General features: G+C 41.4%; 1 protein-coding gene across 3 annotated transcripts in view; it reads right to left on the reverse strand.

Moving 5' to 3' along the window:
- Window positions 1–25,546, reverse strand: part of HRC (histidine rich calcium binding protein) — a 168,507-nt gene that overhangs the window by 92,899 nt on the left and 50,062 nt on the right. For all 3 annotated transcript variants that reach the window (XM_072426234.1, XM_072426233.1, XM_072426235.1), the window contains exons 2-3: window positions 22,700–22,782; window positions 21,951–22,019 (exon numbers count right to left, since the gene is read on the reverse strand). In XM_072426234.1, coding sequence (XP_072282335.1) covers window positions 21,951–22,019; window positions 22,700–22,782 — 152 coding nt within the window. The remainder of the gene's footprint in view (window positions 1–21,950; window positions 22,020–22,699; window positions 22,783–25,546) is intronic.

Raw genomic sequence — 25,546 nt, forward strand, 5'->3', positions numbered from 1 at the left:
AATTTGGCTATACATTGCCTTTGATCCAATGTCCTCCTCCTCTTCCTCCAGTTCATCCCCTACAGGGCTCATGTGGCCGTGGGATCTAGGCGCCACGTCTCCAGTCCCCTGACCAGCCAGAATAACCAGCATCTGTTTCAGGACATGAACTAGTGGAATGACGTTGTTCATCCCGTAGTCCTGGCGACTGACAAATAACGTGACCTCCTCAAAGGGCCTCAGCAAACGGCGGGTGTTACGCATGAGCTGCCACTGGCTGACATCAAAGTTACACATGGGAGTATGCCTATCCCCTTAGATCGTCAGGAATTCGTTGATGGCCTTTCTCTGTTCGTATAGTCAGTCCAACATATGGAGGGTGGAATTCCAACGGGTGGAAACGTCACATATCAGCTCAAGGAGGGTGCTCTTTGTGGTGTACGAGTGGCTGAAGTGCATGCAAAGTTTCCTGGCCATTTTTATGATGTCTTGCAAATGGGTGGAAGACTTCAGGAACCACTTGACAACCAAATTGAACACGTGTGCCATGCAGGGTGCATGGCTCAGACTTCCTTGACGCAGCACAGGCACAATGTTTTTCCCATTGTCACCATGGTTCTGATTTTCAGTTGTCGCGGAGAAAGCCATGATTCGATATCTTGATGAATCACACGGAGCAGTTCCTCCCCTGTGTGACTCCGTTCCCCCAGGCTAACCAGGTGCAGAACAGCGTGACACCGCCGTGCCCTGCACATGTGGTATGCTCGAGGGGCACTGTGAATTGTCCCTGCAGTGGAGGCTGGGAGGCAGAGGCGGACATTGTCACAGGACCAGCGGCCTGAGAATGTGGAGGCGGAAGCGGTGTCACCTGGCCAAGTTGCTGGTGTGGCTGTGCATGAATCACATTCACCCAGTGGGCCGTAAAGGACATGTATTGTCCTTGACCGTAGCTACAACTCCACACGTCGGTGCTGCGGTGCACTTTGGTAGACACCGACAGGCTCAAGGACTGGCCCACCACACTGCCATTTTTGTAAAGAAATGACGGCTTGGGACTCTCCACCTTGGCTCGGCACAAGCCATCAGTTCTCTGAAAGGTGCAGAGTACACCACTTGGAAAGGGAGGGACTGCAGCACCAGCAACTTGGGCAGGAGCACATTCAGCTTCTGCGCCGTTGGATGAGTGCACGCATACTGTTGTCTCTTGGCAATCGCTTCGGTGATCGATTGCTGACGGAATGACTGACGAGGAGTAGGAGGAGCAGGAGCATCTGAACCAGCAGAAGGTGTAAATGACAAACAACTCCCTTCGGCTGAGGTGGTGGAGCCCTAAATGCCTGAAAGCCGGAGTGCGCCACTGGGTGATGCAGAGGTTGCTGCGGCAGGCTGGACCACCACATCAGAGCCACGGTTCTCCCAGGCCACTTTATAGTGACACTGCATATGTTGACGCAGGGCTGTGGTGCCAACATTGGCACCCTGGCCATGCTTCACCTTCTGCCCACAAATTTTACATATGGCCATGTTAACCTCCTCCGGCGGCTTAACAAAAAACTGCCACACCGCCGAGTAGTTGATTTTACTCCCAACACTCTGCACTGACTGACTGCTACCACCGCTGCCTCCGTGAACTCCTGCACCACTACTTCCCAGGCAGGTAGGCTGCTGCGAAGCAGGTGGTCTACCCCGGGCATGTTTGGCTCCCGACCTCCCACTGCTGCCACCCTGCTGACTACCAGCCATGCTACCACCTTGCTGGCTTAGCCGCTGCCTCACGGGCAAGCTGCCACCCTCTTCTCCTGATGATGATGAAGCCCCTTCTTCACCCGTCTCCTAAGTGCGATCGGCTTCATCATCATCGACTAGTGTATGCACGTCACTGATGTCCTCCTCAACCGTATCCAGGTCTGGAGTCTGATTGCTCGCAACACCACCTCCCATGCCGCTCTCCTCATCACTACTTGCCCGCCTAGTGGAGAAAGCGGCGGATGTCTCCTCCAGATCTTGGCTGGGCAGTAGCTGCTGACTGTCCTCTACTAGATCATCCTCGCTGTATAGTGGAGCTGAGCCCACAGCATACAATACTTCTGTGGCTGAGGGAACAGCAAAGGAAAGAGGCAAGTTGAGGACAGGTGAGGGCACAAGGTCTGCTCCCAGGCCATGTCAACTAAGGGTTGTGTCTGACAAACCCAACGACTGTTGGCTGGGAGTGTCTGATGTCACTTGGGATGAAGTGGATGACCGAGTTAACCAATCTAGAATTGCTGGGTTGCTGGTCAAGACACTACCGCTAGATGACACCGGGAGCTCAGGCCTTTGGCTGCAACTCCTGCTGACACGCCCCCTTACTCTGCTGCGAGCTCTGCCTGCACCAGAAACATTTAGGCCTCTGCCACTCCTCTGTGCATGGCCTGCCACTTCTCTGTCTGACATACTTAAAAGCGACAAATATATTTTTATTTTTGTACGGAAATAGGACAATAAACGCTTTAGCACCAATAACTGCAAAAGGGAACTGTGTATATATTTTTCTTTTTGTACTGAAATACATCACTAAATGGTTTCACCACAAATAACTGCAGAAGTGAACTGATAATATATTTGTATTTGTATATTTGTATTTTTGTACTGAAATACGTCACTATATATATATATATATATATATATATATATATCACGTTAAATATAAATGTGCGTTAATAGAATGACAGAGCTGTATAATGGCTATTTGGATCCCCAAACAATCTTTCCCTGCACTTGTAAATGGCTTTTCTAGCACTGTCCCTAGCGCCTTCTGGCGTCTCTCCTTGCACTAAGATGCTGTGAAATGATTCCTCCCTATCTTTTCCCAGCACTTGTAAATGGCTTTTCTATCACTGTCCCTAGTGCCTTCTGACGTCTCTCCCTGTGCTAAGATGCTGTGAAATGATTCCTCCCTATCCTTTCCCTGCACTTATAAATCGTTTTTTTTAAATTTTTTAGCACAATGAGGTTTCAACTAGCGACTGCACACGTCTCTCCCTGCACTCAGAACGCTGTAAAATGTCTTAATCTAAGATGGCTGAGGCTATTTAAAGGGGTGTGACATCACAGGGCTGGCTGGCTGCTGATTGGCTGCATGCATAACAATATGGGTCATCCCGCCTTCCCAGAGTTCCTTGCCCCATGTCCTCACACGTAAAGCCGCCATTTTAGAAAAAATTGGAATCCATTTCAACGAATCGCAAGGAAATTCGGATTTGTTGCGAATCAAATTTTTTCTGAAATTCCGATCGAATTCCACTTCGTCAGCTTCGATTCGCTCATCTCTAATTAAAACATTTCCAGCTTTGATTCTCTTTCTATGCTGTGCTAATCACTATATTTCTTCCATAGCACTGGATGGCCTATAGCAGACTCCAATAATTAATTGTGTAATATGCATTCCGACATTCAACTTCACCCATAATGTGTCAACCTCATCACATGCCCCATTAACAATTTCTTCTTTCACATTCACTTTTAGATCACTTTTCACACACAGACGGACACCACCACCTTTTCATTTGACTCTGTCTTTACGAAAGAAAGTATAGTACTAGTGACTGACCCCTGTCTGACCTTTCTGCCACCTTATATAACTGTCCCACCCACCTCTGTCCTAGTTTAAATATTCCTCCACGATTCCCCTAAATGTTTCCCTAGAACAGCAGACCCCCTTCTATTTAGGTGCAAACCATCTCTAGCATATAGGTGGTACCCCAATGAAAAGTCAGCCCAGTGCTCTAAGAGCCCTGTTTAAGCTCCCTCTTCCTTTCCTGTGTTGCTCATGGCACAGGCAATATTCCAGAGAATATAACATTGTAGGTCATTTCCTTCAACTTGAAACCTAGTTCTTTAAACAGATTTTTTAAGATACACCATCTTCCATCTATCATGTCATTGGTTCGAACATAGACGAAGACAGCTGAGTCATACCCAGCCCCACCCAGTAATTTGTTCACTTGGTCCACCACATGTACAACTCTGGCACCAGGGAGACAGCAAACCATTCAGTTGAAGGGATCCAGGCAACAAACTATTCCCAGCCTTTTGGCTAGGATCAAGTTTTCTTCGGTGCCTTCGGGTTGCCTGGATGCTGCTATTGGGGTAGACGCCACCCGAAAGTGCGGGAAGCGATGGACGAGCCACTTGTGAACTTGTTCACATGTAGGTAAGCTTAAGAGGATGGGCAAGCAAGGTGTACATGATGGACCAAATACTTTGAGACTGGCCATGACCGAATCTGGGAGGTCAGATGTTGGTTGGACTTTGTAGGGTGCAGGAGGTTATCATTGAGAAACTCTTTGAAATGGAGAGAGAAGAATTTTCTGTGTGCAGTGCTTCCCTAAGACTGGTTGTAATGATGTTACCTTCCAGAGAAGGGAAGATCTGCAGACATGTGTGGCGCGTAAAAACGAAAAACTGGGACACAAATTGTTGGAAGGGATCTCCTTTCACAGTAGTGAATCTGGACTGAAGGTACCAGTAATGATACACATGTACAATCACTTCATGTCTAATGAGGAGATCCAAGCTTTTCTGTCTCTATTCTGTGATAAGGTGTCAGAAGGAGTCAAACAGACCCACTGTTTTCCACATTAAATGGGTATCGGAAATTTTTTGTCACGTTCAGGGAGCACATTTATCGTAGCCGGTATTGTGAAACATCCTCCCCAGACCTTCTCTAACTTTGGTACCCAGGGCAACCGAAATTCTGTAGGAAGTGTCTGGAGTTTGGGCACACTAAGGACGACTGTGAAGTGGAGGTTACCTGCAGAAACTCTTAAAAACACCACTAGTCGACTGCAGAGTGCCAAGAAATGTCACACCTGCGAAGAAGAAGGTCACTTAGCCCGTCAGTACCGCTGGCTGAGAAAGCCCAGGGAGGAAAAGGGGCAGCCAGAAGAGAGAAGGAGGTTGGTGGACCCGGGACCAGTAGGATCCTACGCTGACGTGGAGGGTGGCCTGACCCCCAGGGCGCATATTCAGGAAATGCCCATGGTCCAGACTGTGGCAAACGTGGCCCCTCCCTCCCATCTAGACGTGGCCGTGGGTGCACATGAAGGGTGATTCACTGTGGTGGAGACCCTGGAGCATCTAGTCGCTGAAGGGGAGGTGAAAGCAGCCCATGATGCAGGAAGCGAGGGAGAAGATGAGGCTGGAAAGGGGCAGGTGATAGAGACTGATCATGCCTCCTTGAGGCAGAAAATCAAACAGGTTGATTCTTCCTCATTTTCTCAGAGGATTGAGGCTTTCTTGAGTGAGTCAGAATCCTCTCAGTCAGACTTCTCTATGAAGTCTGACTCGCAACAGGTCTTTGCCAGCCCTGGGGAAGTTAAGTCCATGAAGGATATAATGGGTTTCTGTAAGGAGGTGGCAAAACAAAGACCGAAACCTGCAGATGTCAGTGTGCCCGAAGGAAGAGTTGTGGAAGAGGGCGCAAGCAGTTCCACAATAAGAACTGCAGAGGAGGCTGGTGGAGTGATGGTGCCTGGGACTCCAGAAACCAGAAGCGCAAGGGCGAAGAGGTTACAAGGACACCGAAATAAGAAGTCTTGAAAAAACAGGAAAAATAGGATGCAATGAACCTAAAAATATCATCTGTGAATGTCTGCAGCATAAGTGATGTGAATAGAAGAGCTGCTGTTTAAAATTACTTGAATCTTAAGCTGCGGACATTCACTGACCCATAAATGCCGGGTGGACTAGGCGCCGGCATTGTGGTCTTTGAATAAAAATAAAAATCAGGTTATTGGGATTCTTTGTGGGAATAGTAAAATTATATTTAAGAAAAAAGTGAAAATTGAGTCCGGGGGGGGGGGGGGTATGCGGTGGTGATGTAGTTTTAAAAGGATGGGGTGGTTTTCCGAATTTTTTGTATATAGATATATCTGGGGAGAGGAGGGAAGGCCTCATTATTGGGAGAAAATGTGTTTAATTTTTGGGGGGAGGGGGAACCTTAGGGAAGGTGATAGGTGTCAGGTGGGTCTTGGTGGTAGTGGGAAAGTGGAGGTGTGGATAGGTCTGGGAATAAATTGGGTAAAATTATAAAAACTTTTGGTTTGGTGGATGTGGGGGAGGGTAAGGGATACACTTTTTTTAGTGATAAGGGGAATGTGAATTCACGTATCGATTTTTGTTTTTTGTCTAGGGAGTGGGAAAATTTGTCCCTTTCACGGACCATGGAAAGATGGAATGTGTTGTGAGTATGGTATCGGGTAAAAAGCATAGGAAGGGTGTATTGAAGTTTTATAGAAGCAATATAGATTGTAGATAGATTAATATGTTTGGTTTGTGGAAAAGAAAGAGAAATGAGTTTTGTTAGATGGTGGGAATGAAGGAAATATATGACTAAAAAATTTTTTATTAGAACAGGATGTGAGCGTGTAAATAGGGAAAGAGAGATATATGAATGGTGGCAGAAGAGAATAGTGTATTTGAAAGAAATGAAAGAGTGGGGGAGAGAGGTGGAGGGTGAGTTGATTGAGGCAAAAGAGAGACTGAGGAGTAGTTCTCGTTTACCTAAATTGTAAGCAAGCACGGCCAGTGTAAAATTTGCCAAACGAGATCGAATTTAAAAAATTCTGCATTCATTGATAAGCTCAGTGTGCGATCCCCAGCACTAGAGGTTAAATGGGGACAAGTCTCCCCATTCAAAACCTCTAGTGCTCTCCTATTCAGAGAGAGAGAGCACTAGAGGTTTTGAATGGGGAGAATGCAGCCCTGGGAATCCACTGCGATCCGGGGGCACTAGAGGTTAATTACCTCTAGTTCCCGGGGATCGCAAACAGGAGGATTCCCAGGGCTACATGAACGATTGCAGCCATGAGAATCCACTGCTATGCCGGGACACTAGAGGTTAATTACCCTCTAGTGCCTGGGGATCGCAGTGGAACTGCAGATGAACTCTCAGTGGAGTTTCTCCATTGAGAGTTCATCTGCAGTTCAGTTCCCACGGTCACCGGGCTGTACTTATCTCCAATCTCCAATCAGCTGTGACCGCAAAGTTCCCACAGCTGATTGGAGGTGAGTGCCTGATGATTAGAGGGGAGTGCCTTGTGACTGCAGGCGAACTCTCAATGGAGCTTCTCTATTGAGAGTTCATCTGCAGTTTAGTTCCCACGGTCACCGGGCTGTACTCTCCATTGAGTGTTCATCAGCAGTTCCACTGCGATCCCTGGGCACTAGAGGTTAATTAACAAGAATGATTGCAGCCCTGAGAATCCACTGCGGGGATCGTAATGATTTCCTCAAATTTTCCGAAGGTTTTGCGAAATCAGATCGCCGAAATATCATGGGCCCATCAGAATTTCGAGGAAATTTTCATGAAAATGTCCGCTCATCCCTACTGAGGAGGTGTATGCAGTAGCGGGGAGGGATTTTGAAGAAAATTATGAAAAATGTACAAAATTTTTCTTGAAAAAAATTATTGAAAATAAGGCGGATTTATTGAATGTGTTGGATGAAAGTGTTACAGAAGTAGAAGGGAATGAGGAAGTGAGTGAAGTTGTATGGAAGAATGAGTATGCAAATTAGTATGGGTGAGCAGTTGAGAAGTGTGTGAAAGAAATGAAGAAAGCAAAAATGCCTGGGAATGATGGTTTGCCATGTGAGTTTTATTGTGTTTTTTGGGATTTGCTTGGTCAGTAGGGATAAGCAAGAACGGCTCTGACATTCTCGCAAAAATTTCCTCGAACTTCTGATTGAACCCATTGGAAGATCGAGGACGTCATTACAGGAGGAGTACCGAGTAATTTTAAAACAGCAGCTCTTCTGCATTCATGAATGCAGCCGTGTGAATCCTCCTATGTGCGATCCCCAGGTACAAGAGGTTAAATGAGGGCAAGCCTTCATATAACCTCTAGTGCCCGGGGAGGCAGGAGGAGTACCGCGGCTGCATTCATGAATTCAGCCGTGGGAATCCTCATGTACGTGATCCTAGGGCACTGGAGGTTAAATGAGCCGCGGTACTCCTTCTGGCTCCCCGGGCATTAGAGGTTAAATGAGGGCTTGCCTGCGAGATCAAATTTTAAAATTTTGCTTGCTCATCCCTATTGGTGAGATATTGTATGAGGTAATATGTTTGGTATTGGATGATGGGAAAATGTCTAAGTCTATTAGTGAGAGTGTGGTTGTGTTGTTATACAAAAAAGGTTAAAAGAAAGACTTAAAAAATTGGGGACCAATATGGTTGTTGAATGTAGATTATAAGGTGATTGCTAAAATAATTGGGGATAGAATGAGGAAAGTGGTGGAATGTAGGTTAGGAACAAGTGTGTGCTGTGCCTTAGAGGAAAATAAATGAAAGTTTAGTGTTATTGAGAGATGTGGTATGGTTTTGAAGGAATAGAAAGATTCCGGTGGGTTTGCTTGAAGTTAATTTTGAAAAAGCATTTATTATTATTAAAAAATTAACAGGATTTATATAGCGCCAACATATTACGCAGCGCTGTACAATAAATGGGGATTGCAAATGACAGACTAATACAGACAGTGATACAGGAGGAGAGGACCCTGCCCTGAAAAGCTTACAATCTAGTAGGTGGGGGAATTTCACATACAATAGGATGGGAGATATGTAGTGGTGGGAAGTAGTGATGGTTTCAAAAGACAGAAGAAGATGGGTAGGCAAGTGAGCGCTCTTTTAAGTGAGCAGAAATTAGGAGCAAGCCGAATAGGACGAGGAAGACCATTCCAGAGAATTGGAGCAGCTCTATAGAAGTCTTGTATCCGTGCGTGTGATGAGGTTATGAGTGAGGAAGTCATTAGTAGGTCATTGGAGGAGCGGAGAGAGCGGCAGGGGGAGTATTTTTTTTACCAAGTCAGAAATGTAAGTGGGACAATAACTGTGTAGGCATTTGAAGGCAAAGCACAGGAGCTTGAATTTGATTCTAAGGTGAAATAGAAGAGAACTACAAAGAGATGCAGCGGAAGAGGAGCGGAGGGAAGGATGGATGAGTCTGGCTGCAGCATTCATGATAGATTGTAGAGGAGAGAGTCGGGTTAGTGGAATACCAGAGAGAAGGATGTTACAGTAGTCCAGACGAGAGATGATAAGAGCATGTACAAAGAGTTTGGTCGTCTCTGGGGACAGGTAGGGGCAGATTTTGGAGATGTTGCGTAGGTGAAAGTGACAGGACCTGGAAATGTTCTGAAATTGGGGGGTTAATGAGTGGGCCGAGTCAAAGGTGACACCAAGACAACGTGCCTGAGGGGAGGGCCGAATAACAGTGTTGTTAACAGTTAGATATATGTCAGGGGGAGATTTGAAATTTGAGCGGAGGATGATGATGAGTTCTGTTTTATCCAGGTTGAGTTTCAGGAATCGGTCAGACATCCATGATGAAATGGCTGACAGGCAGCATGAGACCTTATCCAGGACTGAGGGAGACAGATCAGGGGTGGACAGATAGATTTGAGTGTCATTAGCATACAGATGGTAGCATATAATAGTGTTGCATGTCTTTGTGTTTAGAGCGTTAGAAAGGATAGGAGTGCCTGATAGTGTGATAAAGTGGATCAAGTGTCTATATAGTGTCATTGGTTGTGACTACGAATGGGTGGTTGACGGAGAATGTGAAGATAAAGTCTGGTGTGAGGCAGGGTTGTCCCTTATTGCCTATTTTATTTATTTGTGTTATAGAACCTTTAATCAGGATGTTGATGAATGATAAGTGTGCTAGAGGGATGGAGGTCCCTGGTGGAAGTGGTAAAAGTTTGAAAGTCATTGGGTATATGGATGATATTACTGTAGTATGTAGAGATATGGCGAGTTTGAGGAGGGTAAGGTGGATAATGAGTATGTTCTGTAGTGCGAGTGGACTTAATGTAAATATGGACAAAATTGAGTGTAATTTGTTTGGTCAGTGGAGTGAGTTTGAGAATAGTGGATGAAAAGAGTGTAAAGTAAGTGTGAAGGTTTTGGGAGTAAAATTTGATGTGTATTTATGTGATAGGGAGAGTTGGAGTGATGTCTTGGAAAAAGTAAGAAAGAACATTGGGTTATGAAGTTTCAGGAGTTTGACGATGGAAGGAATGCTTGTGATTAAGGCTGTGGTGTTACCAATTTTATTGTTATTATTTTTGGTCTATCCAGCACCGGATAGGACGTTAAAAAAGATAATTAAAGGATTATTTAATTTTTTGGGGGAATTCTAGAATGGAGAAGTTGAGCAGAGTGAAAGTAGGAAAAAGGGGTGAGAATATTGGGAAAAGGGATAGTGGATGTTGAGAAGTTTTTAGGAGTGAAATATGTAAGTGCATGTGTGGTTACACGTAGGAAGGAGGGGATTGAAGGTTGTATGTTGAGGTATGCGTGTGGTGGAGTGTTAAGAAAATGTCGTTTGTGGAAGAGTGAAATCAGGAAGCCTGTCTGCATTGCTTTGCCGTGGTTTTATGTGAGAAAGGTATATTAGAAGGATTGGGATGCAGAGTGTTACAGGGGATGAATGGTGTGAAAGAAAGAAAGTTATGGTAAAGATGGACCAGAGGGAGGAGATGGAAACGGTTGGAGGATTAAGAACAGAAGAATGTGAAGTTGTGTGGAAGAATGTAAGTGAAAAAGAAAAAGAGATTTGGCAAAAAAATATTGCATAGATGTGTGTTCATAAGTGTCTCCCAACACGTGAGATTCAGAGGAGGAGGAGGTGTGCGTATAGTGGGTGGAAATGGCAAGGCTGACAGCAAATCATTTGCTTCCAGGGTGCACAGCAAGGCCCAAAAGCCCAATCAGGAGAGATCTGGGCACAGGCATATATACAGGTAAGGAGGGAGGGGTTAGTCACTCCATCTTGTGTTCTGTGTCTAAGAAAGAAGGAGGGAGAGAAGTGCACTGTGACAGGGGCAGGTTAGGAGCCTTCTGTATATCTTATAATATACAGATTGTGCAGTTTTTGATGCTACCTTTTGCTAGCAAAAAAGGCAAAACATTTCTGTCCTACTCTCCAAAAAATACAGATATTTTACTCTTATAGCACTTGCTATCTATCAAAAAAGCTAGGAACATTTCTATATTTCCCTCAAAAAAATACAGATATTTCATTCTAATAGCACTTGATATCTTTAAAAAAAGCCATAAAAATTTCTGTATTTCTCTCAAAAAAATACAGATATTTTATTCTGATCCCACTTGCTATCTATCAAAAAGCCAGAAAAATGTCTGTATTTCTCTCAAAAAATACAGATATTATATTCTGATCCCGCTTGCTATCAAAAAGCCAGAAAAATGTCTGTATTTCTCTTAAAAAATACAGATATTCATTTTGATAGCACTTGCTATCAAAAAAGACAAAAAAATTTCTGTATTTCTTTTAAAAAAATAAAGATATTTAATTATGATCCCACTTGTTATCTATCAAAAATGCCAAATTTTTGTATTACTCTAAAAAAAAAAATATAGATATTACATTCTGATAGCACTTACTATCAAAAAATCCAGAAAATTTTCTGTAATACAGATATTTCATTTTGATAGCACTTGCTATCAAAAAAGACAGAAAAATTTCTGTATTTCTCAAAAAAAAAAATAAAGATATTTAATTATGATCCTACTTGCTATCTATTATAAATGCCAAATTTCTGTATTATTTAAAAAAAAATACAGATATTTCATTCTGATCCCACTTGCGGAGGGAAGGATGGATGAGTCTGGCTGCAGCATTCATGATAGATTGTAGAGGAGAGAGTCGGGTTAGTGGAATACCAGAGAGAAGGATGTTACAGTAGTCCAGACGAGAGATGATAAGAGCATGTACAAAGAGTTTGGTCGTCTGTGGGGACAGGTAGGGGCAGATTTTGGAGATGTTGCGTAGGTGAAAGTGACAGGACCTGGAAATGTTCTGAAATTGGGGGGTTGAGTGGGAGAAATGGGTTAATGAGGGGGGGGGGTTAATGAGTGAGAGAAATACAGATTTTTTTTCTGGTATTTTTGATAGATAATCAAAAATACCAGAAAAAAAATCTGTATTTCTCTCAAAAAAAAATACAGATATTTCGTTTTGTTAGCACTTGCTATCTATCAAAAAAGACAGAAAAATTCTTTATTTCTCTAAAAAAAAATACAGATATTTGATTCTGATAGCACATGCTATCAAAAAAAGCCAGAACAATTTCTGTATTTCTCCCCCAAAAATACAGATATTTCATTCTGATAGCCCTTGCTATCTATCAAAAAAGCCATAAAAATTTCTGTTTTTCTCTAAAAAAAATACTGATAATACATTCTGATAGCACAAGCTATCAAAAAGCCAGAAAAATTTCTGTATTTTTCTCAAAAAAAATACAGATAATTCATTCTGATAGCACTTGCTATCTATGAAAAAAGCCAGAAACATTTCTGTATTTCTCTCAAAACAATACAGATATTTCATTCTGATGCCACTATCATGAAAGCCAAAAAAATTTCTGTATTTCTCTCCAAACATGACAGATATTTCTTTCTGATAGCATTTGCTATCCATCAGAAAATGAAGCCAGAAAAATTCTGTATTTCTCTAAAAAAATACAGATATTTCAGTTTGATAGCACTTGCTATCTATCAAAAAAAGCCAGAACAATTTCTGTATTTCTCCCCAAAAATACAGATATTTCATTCTGATAGCTCTTGCTATCTATCAAAAAAGACAGAAAAATTCTGTATTTCTCTAAAAAAAAACACAGATATTTGATTCTGATAGCACATGCTATCAAAAAGCCAGAAACATGTCTTTATTTCTCTAAAAAAATACATATATTTCATTCTGATCCCACTTGCTATCTATCAAAAAAAAGCCATAAAAATTTCTGTATTTCTCTAAAAAAATACAGATAATTCATTCTGATAGCACTTGCTATCTATGAAAAAAGCCAGAAACATTTCTGTATTTCTCTCAAAACAATACAGATATTTCTTTCTGATACCATTTGCTATCCATCAAAAAATGAAGCCAGAAAAAATCTGTATTTCTCTCAAAAATACAGATATTTCATTCTGATAGCACTTGCTATCTATCAAAAAAGCCACAAAAATGTCTGTAGTTCTCCCAAAAAAAAATACATATATTTCATTCTTGCTACTATAAATAAAAGCCATAAAAAAAATTCTGTATTTTTTTTAAAAAATACAGATAATTCATTCTGATAGCACTTGCTATCTATGAAAAAAAGCCAGAAAATTGTCTGTATTTCTCTCAAAAAAATATAGAAATTTCATTCTGATAGCACTTGTTATCTATCAAAAAAGACATAAACATTTCTGTATTTCTCTCAAAACAATACAGATTATCATTCTGATGCCACTATCATAAAAGCCAAAAAAAAATCTGTATTTCTCTCAAAAAAATAGATATTTTATTTTTTTAGCACTTGCTATCTATTAAAAAAGCTAGAAAAATTTCTGTATTTCCCCCTAAAACAATACAGATATTTCATTCTGATAGCACTTGCTATCATTCTGATAGCACTTGCTATCTATCAAAAAAGCCAAAACAATTCTTTATTTCTCTAAAAAAATACAGATATTTCATTCTGATAGCACTTGCTATCAAAAAAGCCAAAAAAAAAATCTATATTTCTCCCAAAAAAATACAGATATTTCAGTCTGTTCCCATTTGCTATCTATCAAAAAAGCCAGAAAAATGTTTGTAGTTCTCCCAAAAAAATACAGGTATTTCATTCTGATCCTACTTGCTTTCTATCGAAAAGCCAGAAAAAGTTCTGAATTTCTCTCAAAAAAATGTATGTATTACTGTAAAAAAAATTTACAGATATTTCATTCTGATCCCACCTGCTATCTATCAAAAAGCCATAAAAAAATCTGTATTTCTCTCATAAAATACAGATATTTCATTCTCACCCCACTTGCTATCAAAAAAGACAGAAAAAATTCTGTATTACTCTCAAAAAAATACAAATATTTCATTCTGAACCCACTTGCTATCTATCAAAAAAGCCATAAAAATGTCTGTATTACTCTCAAAAAATACAGATATTTCATTCTGATACCACTTGCTATTTATCAAAAAAGTCAGAAAAATGTCTGCATTTCTCTCCAAACAATACAGATATTTCTTTCTGATACCACTTGCTATTTACTTAAGAAACCGTTTGGTATAGGTGCTTTTTTCCCGAATAAGTAAAAGATGAGCGGTAGATGCTGGGGAAGGCATGGGGTTGGGCAACCTGCCGCATTTGACAGAGGGCATGCTCCCCGGGAGTCTGCCAATGTAGGGCAGCAGCAGCTGAAGCAAACTGTTGGAGGCAGCAGCACAAGTCGTCAAACAGGTCTGAGATGTGTGCGGAGCACCAGTACCCTGTTACGATTATTGAGAGGGCGTACTACAATCATACAGCCACGTCATGTGGAAAGTATTGTGGACTGGGTCTCAGGGGCCTCAGGTGCAGCAGGCTCTTCTTCTGCAGCAGCAGCAACCAGCACAGCCTTGACTGGAGCAAAGACAGGAGTTATGGTGGATAATGTGAGTGTACCTCCCGAACTGTCATTGCGAATTTTAGAGCAGGAGGCAGACTTTGGGACCCTTGGACAGCGTGGTCAGCACTTGCTGGGCGAGGGTTCTGCATCAGTGGCTGCATTTGCAGTGGTTGGCTTAGATGAAAATAAAGGATGATAATGACAGTGATGTCACCTGGGAACCACCGGTGCTTGTAAGGGCTAGCAGCAGTTCCGAAACAGACGTAGAGGAAAGGCAGAAGCTACAGACTGGGGATGGAAGGGGCCGCAAATCTGCCTCATGTAAGTCCCAAAGAACACACAGATGAGTGGGCACAAGCTGGGGAACAGTCAGAGATGATATGACTGTGGGGGAAATGGAGCTGGAGCAGACGCAGGGCACCCAGCAGTCGCAGAGGCAGGCAAAGAAAAAGAGCAGCAGAGTGGTTGCACCCCAGTTTGGTCATTTTTCATGCAGAAAGATGATGATGGGTGTGTAGCAATCTGCATCCCGTGCCACAGATAGATTCGCAGAGGACAGGCCGGATAACATTTGGGTACAACATCCCTGCTTTCCCACATGCGCAAGAACCACAAACCAAAGTGGGAGCAGTACTTGCGTTCTTCTGAAGGAGCAGTAACCACGTCACCGTCCCTTCTTCCATCTCCATTGACTCGTTCTCCACCTTAAACTGTCATTGCTACTACATCTAAGGAGATTGGTGCCAGACAGACTTCCAGCTGCTAGGAACTATCACTTCTAGACACAGGTTTCGTGGCGTCAGATGACGTTTGTTGTAGCTCCCAGTTCCTTCAGCCCACTCTACCGGAGTTCTGCGCAAGGCATCAGGCTATGGGCCCAACCAACAAAAGAGTCATCAAACTTAATGAGCTCAGGCGGACAGCACCTTCACCGCATCCCCCTGTAGCGGCAGCAGCTGCAGCAGCATCAGTAGTAGTGGCAGCAGGCACACATCCAAAAGTGTAGGCCAAGGCAGGGGGGATTTTCTTGATGTCTGGCGAAACCTGATGCAACATTAATTTTTGGGTCAACAGGCTTGAAAACTGCCCGCAGTTGGCACAGTATGCTATCAAGTTTCTTTCATGCCTGGCATCCAGTGTTCTGTCCGAAAGAACCTTCAGTGCCGCTGGTGGAGTGGTAACAGAAAACCGATCACGACTGTCGCCAGAAAATGTCAAACACCTCACCTTTATGAAAATAAACGAAAAGTGGGTTACTAACAACTATCATATCCCCACTGCAGATGTCACTGATTGACTGACATAAGGACTCACTGGCCAACCAAGATGCCTCTGTGAACCCACACTGCTCCTGTGCTGAATCTGTCGCTGCCAAACACACTGTCAGCTGAGCCTGCCTCCGTTGAATTTTTTACCGCTAGTTATCGCAACGTCCAGTGGTGGCATTCATCGCCAGTGTCATGCTTGCCATTGTGCCAGCTAGCAGTTTACTTTACATTTTTGTTGCTTCCGGGAGGCCAACAAACTGCAGATGAAAACCCCCAGTACTGCCACACTGATAGGTACTATTGCTTTCCACTAATTTTTTAGCCAAGAGATGTAAGTTTGAGGGTTGGCATTCATGTCATCCACTTCATGATGCAAACTAGCAATATCGTCTACCTTCCTAACGCTTCCGGCACCAAGGCCACAGCAACAGTGCTGGCGCACAAAACATCTTGGTCTGGTCCTTCTATCACAAATTTCATATATTTGTATTACACACTTCGGGGTGGCATTCACGATGCACTACACCCAGCTCTCGATGGCAGTTACCAATGTGGTTTCACGCTCCTTCTCAGGGCCCACCGGCTCCTCCTGCTGGTGTTGCTGCCGCCTGTTAGTACTCCATTCACTTAAATTGTATTACACACTTCGAGGTGGCATGCACAATGCACTACACCTAGCTCTGGATGGCAGTTGCAAATCCAGTCCTTGTCTGTCTCATGGCCCACCGCCTCCTCCTCCTGCTGTTGCTGCTGCCACCTGCCCAGTACTTCATTCAGAAAAATTGTATTACACACTTCTGGGTGTCATTGACAATGCACTACACCCAGCTCTAGATGTCAGTTACTAATGCCGTCCACGCTTCTTCTTGGGGTCCACTGCCTCCTTCTGGTGCTGCTGCCACCTGTCCAGTACTCCATTCACTTAAATTGTATTACACACTTTGGGGTGGCATTCACGATGCACTACACCCAGCTCTAGATGCCAGTTACCAATGCGGTCCACACTCTGTCTCAGGGCCCTCAGCCTCCTCCTCTTGCTGTTGCTGCTGCCGCCTGCCTAGTACTCCATTCACAAAAACTGTATTACACACTTCTGGGTGTCATTGACGATGCACTACACCCAGCTCTACATTTCAGTTACAAATGAGGTCCACGCTCCATCTCAGGGCCCACTGCCTCCTGCTCATGGTGTTGCTACTGCCACCTGTCCAGTACTCAATTCACAAAAATTGTATTACACACTTCTGGGTGTCATTGACGATGCACTACACCCAGCTCTAGATGCCAGTTACCAATGCTGTCCACGCTCCTTCTCAGGGTCCACCGCCTCCTCCTGCTGCTGCTGCCGCCTGTCAGTACTCCATTCACTTAAATTCTATTACACACTTCAGGGTGGCATTGACAGTGCACTACACCCAGCTCCAGATGTCAGTTACCAATGCGGTCCACGCTCCTTCTCACGGCCCACCACCTCCTCTTGCTGCCACCTGCCAGTATTCCATTCACTAAAATTGTACGATTCTGGGTGGCATTGATGATGCACTACACCAAGCTCTAGACGCCAGTTACCAATGCGGTCCACGCTCCCTCTCAGGGCCCACCGCCTCCTCCTCCTGCTGTTGCTGCTGCTGCCTGTTAATACTCCAATCACTAAAATTGTACATTTCTGGGTAGCATTGACGATGCACTACACCCAGCTCTCCATGACTCTTACCAATGCGGTCTCCCTGGCGATAGCTGAGCAGAGGCCACACACTGCTACTGCTCTCGCTGACCTACACTCTGTTTCTGTCCCTCCAATCTTTTGCCTAATGTCACCACACTACTTGTCCACAACTTTATGGGTGGCATTCCTAACACATGTCTTCCAAGTCATTATGCCAGCTAGCAATTATTATTAATAATAAACAGGATTTATATTGCATAAACAAATTATGCAGCTATGTAAATTCAATAGGGGTGCGTACATTAAATAGCAATGCGTTTTCCTGCTGTTTTGATGGCAGAGGCTGTTGCTAGTGGATTAAGTTCACCCTTTCTCAATGTCCTAATGTTTAAGCTGCCTTCTGGATGCTGTCCACCATACAAAAAACGTATTTGCCTGCTATCACTTTGCCTGCCATTTTCTGGAAAACCAAAACTTTATGGGTGGCATTCCTAACACATGTCATCCAGGTCATGATGCCAGCTAGCAATTAATAATAATAATATTATTTTTATTATTAATATACAGGATTTCTATAGCGTTAAGATATTATGCAGCTATGTAAGTTCAATAGGGGTGCGTATATTAAATGTTTTTATGGCAGAGACTGTTGTTTGTGCTGCATTCTGGACACTGTCCATCACGAAAAAATCCTATTTGCCTACTGTCACATTGCCTGCCATTTCCTAGAAAACTACAAGGTCTTATTTGAACTTTTGTATTTTTCCTTGTTGCCACTGTTCTCTTACACTTACCTAGCAAATTTGGTGGCTCTAACATGTATAGGGGCTTTGTTAATAATGTTTAAAATTGGCCTATTGACTTTAATAGAATTCCCAAAATTGATTCGCTGAAATTTCGCGATCCCACCGGAAGTTCGAGGAAATTTTTCGCAAGACTGTCAAGAGGCCTTCTCGCTCATCCCTAATAGTGAAGTGTGTCAAAGGGATTGGTGTGGAAGTGTGGAATGTCTGAATCATGTGATGTGGGATTTTAGTTTTGCAAGGGATGTATGTGAGTGCTTGGTGAAGATTATTAAGGGTTGGACTGGAAATGAAAGAATGACTTTTGAAATGATGATCTATGAATTAGGTGTTTTTTTTATTTATTATTTTTTTTAATTTATTGCTAATTGTGTAAAAGATTGTTTGTGGGATGTGAGGAATATTTGAATTTTTAAAAAAGTAACTTTGCGAGAGTGGGAGAGAGTGTGCTTCCATATGATTTATATAGAAACGGTGAGGAATATGTTAAAAAAGGTGGAAATTTCATAAATGGAGGGAAAGGGTTCAGATTGTTTTGTGATTTTCTATTGTTTTTATTTCATGTCAATTATTTGTGTGTTTTTGTTTTCTTTTAGAAATCACGAACAATGGAATGGGAGAAGAAAAGGGACAGTGTAGTGTTTTTATATTTAGTGGATGAGGGAAAGAGTTGAGGAAAATCAGGGTGGGATTGGTAATGTATGGTTTTTTGCATTGTTTATGTACATGGGTGGTTTTATGCAAATAAAGTTTGTTTTGATGTGATGGTGGTTTGATGTGATGGTAGGTGGAGGTGAAGGGACTGATTTTGTATTTAATATAAATTATTATTTTTGCTTGCCTTTTTAAAGATATATTTTTCTTTTGTAAATACGTTTTGTTTATATATTTATGTTAAAAATTGTTTCTGTTATGTGAAAACAAGTATGTTTTATTTTTATTTTTTTGATTATGATAAAACAAGTGCGTTTCTTTTTGTTTTTGTTTATTAGTATGATGATACAATATATTATTTTTCCTTTTTAATTATATTTATTATTGATTTTGTTAATGAAAAAGTTGTTATGATGTTTTTATATTGTTTTTATGAAATTTTAAATAAAGAAAAAAAGATCAGTCTTCCTGATTATAGAATCCCCTATGATAACCAATTGTCTACATCTTCCTGTATTGCCTTCCCCACCCCTGCTAGATGGGCTGCTTTCCCGGCTTTTAGGGGTAGAAGTAACACCTAGAGTTGCCCCCACAGAGTCTGCCACCTGCACATCTTCACAAACTTTGCAAATGTGTTGGGTCGCTCAAACACAAGTGGTAGGAACCCCTACCACTCCCTCTAACTACAGTAACCATGCTGCCTACATGTTCATCCTGATTAACCTCTCTACCCTCTACATCTAAGCCATTAAGCTTGCTCAGTCTTGGCCTGTGAAACAAGTGGCTGCTTACATGTGGAGTTAGAAAACACAGGTTTTTTTTTTTTTTTATATTGTATATTTGCGAGTTGAGTCTGTTGAGTTGTATCTGTTTGACTGTCAGTTATTTTTAATTAGCTTTATTTTTCCTTGACAGTCAAACAGACATAACTCAACAGTCAAACAGACACCGTTCCCAAATGCACAATATCAGAAAACAGCTCCTGTGTTTTCTAACTCCACTTGTAACCAGCCACTTGTTTCACAAGCCCCTTTGGGTTCCCAACTGAAGATGAGAATTTGAAGATCATACAGATTTAATATTAGATCAGTAGCAGTTCATCATTTTAGGTTGGCAGTGACATTCCTGTTTGTTGTTTTGTATAGAATGAGCATAACTAATACATCAACCATATCAGGGACACCTCTCAGGCGTATATTATTGCAGAGTGCTCGTTAACATTTGTGGCATGTATGGTGACGTGCACTATTACATGTCACTTCAGGTAACGCTTCGATTTCACAGCGGAAAGTGTATTTCAGGCTTTTCTTGAACCCCTCTAAGTAGCTGATAATGAAGAAATTCCGTAATAGTGCCCCTCTCTCCGGGTCTGTGTGTGAGCATGAGAAGTCTTTCATGGAACTCTGTGTCCTCTGAGTAAGCTTGTCAGGGCTGGGAGGGAGGGGAGTGCATAGTGCTCACTTGCTGAGCTGAGGGAGACCATCTGTGCTGTGCTGCGTGTCAGATGTGGCTGAGTTCGGCGATTCCTAGCTGTTGAGAGCTACAGGCTGCTCCACGAGTACAGCTGTGCTCCTAGTGTGAGCCCTGTATTCTTGCGTGTGCGTACAGATCTTTATACAATAATTAACCAATATGAGTCTATGATTAGTAAGTGGGTATGGTATATTTTTGGAATATGGTTGTATAGGACAATATTTTTTTTTTTTTTGTAATTATTAGGTTAGTTAGTTTTTGTTATGAATAAATCACCCTCAAGAGAAGGACTTTTTAAATATTTCAAAAGTATACATTTATATGATTTATCTTTCATGTACTTGACTGGCCAATTGATGGCCAGAAATACTCACATTCATTTATCTTCATTAAACGGCTGCTGTAACTTTATATGAGGATTCCAAAAAAGCAACAAGGTTGCAATGGCAATGTTGTTGGCCATGTTGTTTACGTAAAAGCTCAAATTGGTGGTGACCAAATTTCTAAAGCACTTCTCTGGCTTGCCAGATGTGTTGGCCATGGCCAGCAAGGTTTGTCCCCACTTCAGTAGATCCTACACTGCAAAAGATGCACTTACAGCCTTGCAGAGACAAAGCACTGTGACAATGATTATTAGGGGATGCTCTCCATGACTTGGACTGGGAGGGAATATTGTTCTCAAAGAACGCAGAACAGAAATGAGAGTGTTTTAAGTCTGTTCTGCACAAACACACTGCAACATTTATTCCAATGGACAATAAGTTTAAGAGGCTAAAATACAATTATATGGCTCACAGCTAATGTTAAAAACCCCATAAATAATAGGAAAGGGGCATTCCAAAAATATAAAAATGAAGGGTCACCTTCATCATTTGAAAATATAAAGAATATAACAAATAATGTAAAAAGAAAATAAAATGTGCAGAACTTCAAAATGAAAGATTGCAAAAGAAAGTAAGGCAAGCCCCCATTTTTGTTAAACATTTTAATAGCAAAAAGTTTAGATCTGAGCATGTGGGTCCCTTATTGGATGTCTCTTGGTTGGTAAAAGGGGATAACGAAAAGGCAGATTTACCAAGCGCTTTTTTTTAGTTGTGTACAAAAAGGAAAAAAGGAGCCACAATGGCTCAAAATTGATTTGATTGAGAAACAGTTGGATAAAATTAGGTTGATACCACCAGAATCTGATGGATTACATCCACGTGTCCTCAATGAGCTGCGCTCAGTTATTTCACAGCCATTGTTTTAATTTTTTTAGAGGCTCTTTAATCACAGGTCTGGTATCGGTTGATTTGTGTAAGGCCAATGTGGTTCCTATCTTTAAAAGGGGAGCAAAGTCATTACTAAGTAACTACAGACCGGTAGGTTTAACTTCTATAGTTGCAAAGTTCCTAAAGAGTTAATATTAGTGACAGTCAGCACTGATTCAATGAAGACAAAAGTTGTCAAACAAATTTACTATCTTTTTATGAGGTAGTAAGTATACAAGTAGACAGTGGAGTAACAGTTTACTATGTATGTAATCTTTCCTTTTTTCTTTCCTATGGATCTGTATATATCAGATAGCATAATGCCACCAGCAGTCCTTTTGTATGGTAAATGACACAAGGGACAGAGACTAAAGAAAATGATCAGATGATAAATACAGTTTGGCTCTAAAAAGTTTTAAAAAGGCTTACCTCACAGTTTTTACAATGCACTCTCTTATCATTCTCCTGGCAGGGACACTTCTCACAGTCACCACAGTACTAGGAGATAAAAGTAAATTCATTTAGACATAACATGGGACTACATACACTTCTGTAAATACTGCACTTCATACACAGTATAATTTGAACTGTTAGCTTGCATTGTTACAACTAGAACATTGTTAAACATTGTTCCTCTTTTGCAACACTAGAGGTGAATTAGATTAAAGAAGCAAATGTCAAAAAGCTAATATGGTAAAATAGACAAAGGTGTTCAAATGGTTTAATACTTGAAATAGAAAGTCTTCCTGCATTTAATTAGGAAGTTTGAAGAAAAATAAGGCTAAAGTAAGCACACTAAAAGTTATTTAATATGGCTTGTACATACTGCATTGGATGAAGAAGAGCATCAAGCTCTTTTTTTTCAATGGTGGTCTGGAATAAAACTTTGTCAGCATGGAGTTTGTCCAGTTTTTGTTCCTAAGGAGGAAAGTATTGTGTAGTGAATTTAGATACCAATGAACTTAGGCTCCACTTTGTATAGTGTCACTTGAAGGGCTCACATCTTTCCTTAACCTGATTTTGGTTGTGTAGCAATTATCAGACATTTAATACATTGTTTTAATAAATACATATTTAGGGATGTTTTTCTTCAATTTGCTTGCAGTTCCAGTTAGGTAATTTACTAGTATTTTAAACCAGGTTCACCTGGCCTTCTATGTGCATATTAGACACAATACCTTGCAAAATGAGCAGTAGTGGCACAGCGAACCAACTTTGTATTCTTCTTCTTCATCGTCGTCATCATCGTCATGATCATCATCTGGAATGGAACAAAAAAATCAACATAACATTAAATAAGCATTTGTGATATTTTGTGTAGATTTAAATATGCAACTTGCTAATAATGATCAAGTATGATGAAAAATTACAGATATTCATAGATAAAAATAGAAAAATAAATACCTACTTATCTACATGACAAGTGGTTGAACTTGATGGACTTTTTCAACCTAAACAACTATGTAACTATGTATGATGAAATAAAAATGTTTTGTGGTTTAAAATGTTTTTTTTTTTCCAAATATCAATATTGTTTTGAGCGCAAGTTGTACACAAGTACATTAAATTATATAATTGATAGCATAATGTAGTCAATATAAAAAATATCCTAAAAAATCAACCATTAAAAAAGCTTTAAACAAAGCTCTAATTTGACCTCTGTAGCTCAGGTACTGTGAAAGAATGTTATGTCTAGTCTTAGCATTCTGTCTTTCCTTTTCTTTTTAATAACATTCTTTATAGCAGAGGCTGCAGCCTCAGGAACATATATAACCCATATATTCTGGGGATTTGAGAAATGATTTCCAATAGGGCCAGGTAGTTTCAAACGTCTCATCCCTGTCATGAAGACTTGCTGTGAGGTTTTCCATGAGCATGATCTCATTGACAGTACGAAACCACTGGGCCATGGCAGGGTCATCTGGTATTGCATAATCTTTTGAACGATTTCATGATACCCAATCCAGAAAGGAGGTAGGGCTGGACAATACCAAAATATATGGAGCATGGAGCCTCTGCACACCACCAGCAACTGTCTGAGACCTAGGGAAAGATACGATGAAGATGGTAAGGTGTGTGATACCATCTGGGGAGTATTTTTTAATTCAGTTCTTGAAATCTGCTGCAAACTGATAAGTGTTGGGCCAGACAAATGATCTTTTGTCTTTGCTGGTCATTCAGAACAATGCCTAGTTCCTCTTTCAAGTAGGCAAAATAAGCAGGGGAGAAGTCCCCAGGTGGTGCAGGAATATATGGATGACAGGGCAAGTCTGTTAGAACCTATCCCTGAGTAAAGAGATTCAAAGGGAGTAAGAGACCTGGCTAAGCTGTCCCTTAGGGGCAGTGAGTGTAAGAAAGGGGGCCACCTGTCCCGCCCTCCATAGACACAGTGGTTTCCAAGATTCCAGAGCTGCCAACTCCTGTATCTGGAGCCGCTCAGCCCGATTAAGAAAATGTTCTCTGCATAGAGATTAAGGAAATGCTCTCTGTATAGAGATTAAGGAAATGTTCTCTACAAGAACTGGTTGAGATAAAAGCCCTAATTTATCAAGCAAAATCAGAGGTTCGCTCGCTCGCGCGCGTTTTAGCAGTCTGGCATCGGACCCATCTAACCTATTTATCAATGAATTTTTAGCCGCTGAGAATACGCTGGCATATTTTTCCGACATTTATCAACTGAAATGATCTGGCGCTTTGAGGCGCGCATCTCCGTCAGCTTGACACTGGCGAGCTTGCATTAAAAGTCAATCTTTCCCTAACAAATCATTCTTTCAAATGGCATACATCTTCCAGTTAGCCCTAAATAAAAATGTATGATGTGTTTAAATGTTTCAAAAATATATTTTACCTTGGAAATAATATTATTTTTATTAATTAAAATAAATAATAATTTTAGTTAAATAATTTCAGCTGTTTACCTAGGCAAATGTCTCAATGCTTAAGAAGCCTGACCCAAGGATCTGCCTGGTGATAAATCCCTGAGTACTCTGGCAGATGAGGCCTCACTTTTGCCAACGAACTAGATCATCCACCCACGTTCTTGTTTGCTTCTATAGATATATATCTATATAAATACATATATAGATATCTATGAAAAATATATAAATACAGTATACAAATATGAAAATATATATGTATATGTCTTTTCTAATTTAGGCTGGGTCTACACGGACTGTTTTAAAAACGCATGTAAACGTTTTTATAGGCAATTGTAAGCTTTTTAAGAACGCTTTATTGAAAACAATGGGGGCTTTTTTAAGTGTTTTTAGCAGGACTTTGGAATCTGGAAGCCCCCCTAATAAGGAGACTCCCAGATCTCCACCACCCCACTCTGGGGAATGAGTATAGGGGTACAAAAAAACCCCTTACTGACGGCTTAAGCATCATCAGGGATCCCCTTTGCTCTGCCAATTACTAGAGGTGAATGGGGAGACCTGTCCTCATTTAACCCCTAGTGCCTGAGGATCCCACACTGTCAGGAGTCCCACAGCTGTGCTCATTACATGAATGCAGCCAAGGGAATCATCCTTTCATTAAGGCATAACCTGTAAAAAAATAAAAGTTTAAAAGTTACAATAAACACCTACATTTAATAAATTACTTTAACCACCCGAGCGTTACACTGATTTCTAGATTTCTGTTCCAAAAGCGTCACAGGTTTTCATGAAATTTTTTTTTTTAAATTGTAGACCTGTAACTTACAGAAATATGTCCGAATAGGGTTCTAGTAGATATTCTTTTAAGGAGAGGGACACCCGACGCTGGAGGACGACGCTGGAACATGGACCCGACGCTGGAACACGGAACCGACGCTGGATTAGCACAGCGGGACCAGGTAAGTGGGGATTTTAGTGTAGGCGAAAAAATACGGGGTTAACCAAAGAGCAAAAATATTTAGTGCGAGAAATTACGGGTTTAGCGGTTAGGGGGTTAACATTAAAGCATCCTCCTCTACTTTGTTTTATTTTTTGTTTTGTTTATTTTTGTTTTTTGGGAGGGGGAAGGGTCTTGTTTGGTGTGTGATT

Source organism: Pyxicephalus adspersus, chromosome 11 (genome assembly GCF_032062135.1).
Source record: "Pyxicephalus adspersus chromosome 11, UCB_Pads_2.0, whole genome shotgun sequence".
Lineage (NCBI taxonomy): Eukaryota > Metazoa > Chordata > Amphibia > Anura > Pyxicephalidae > Pyxicephalus > Pyxicephalus adspersus.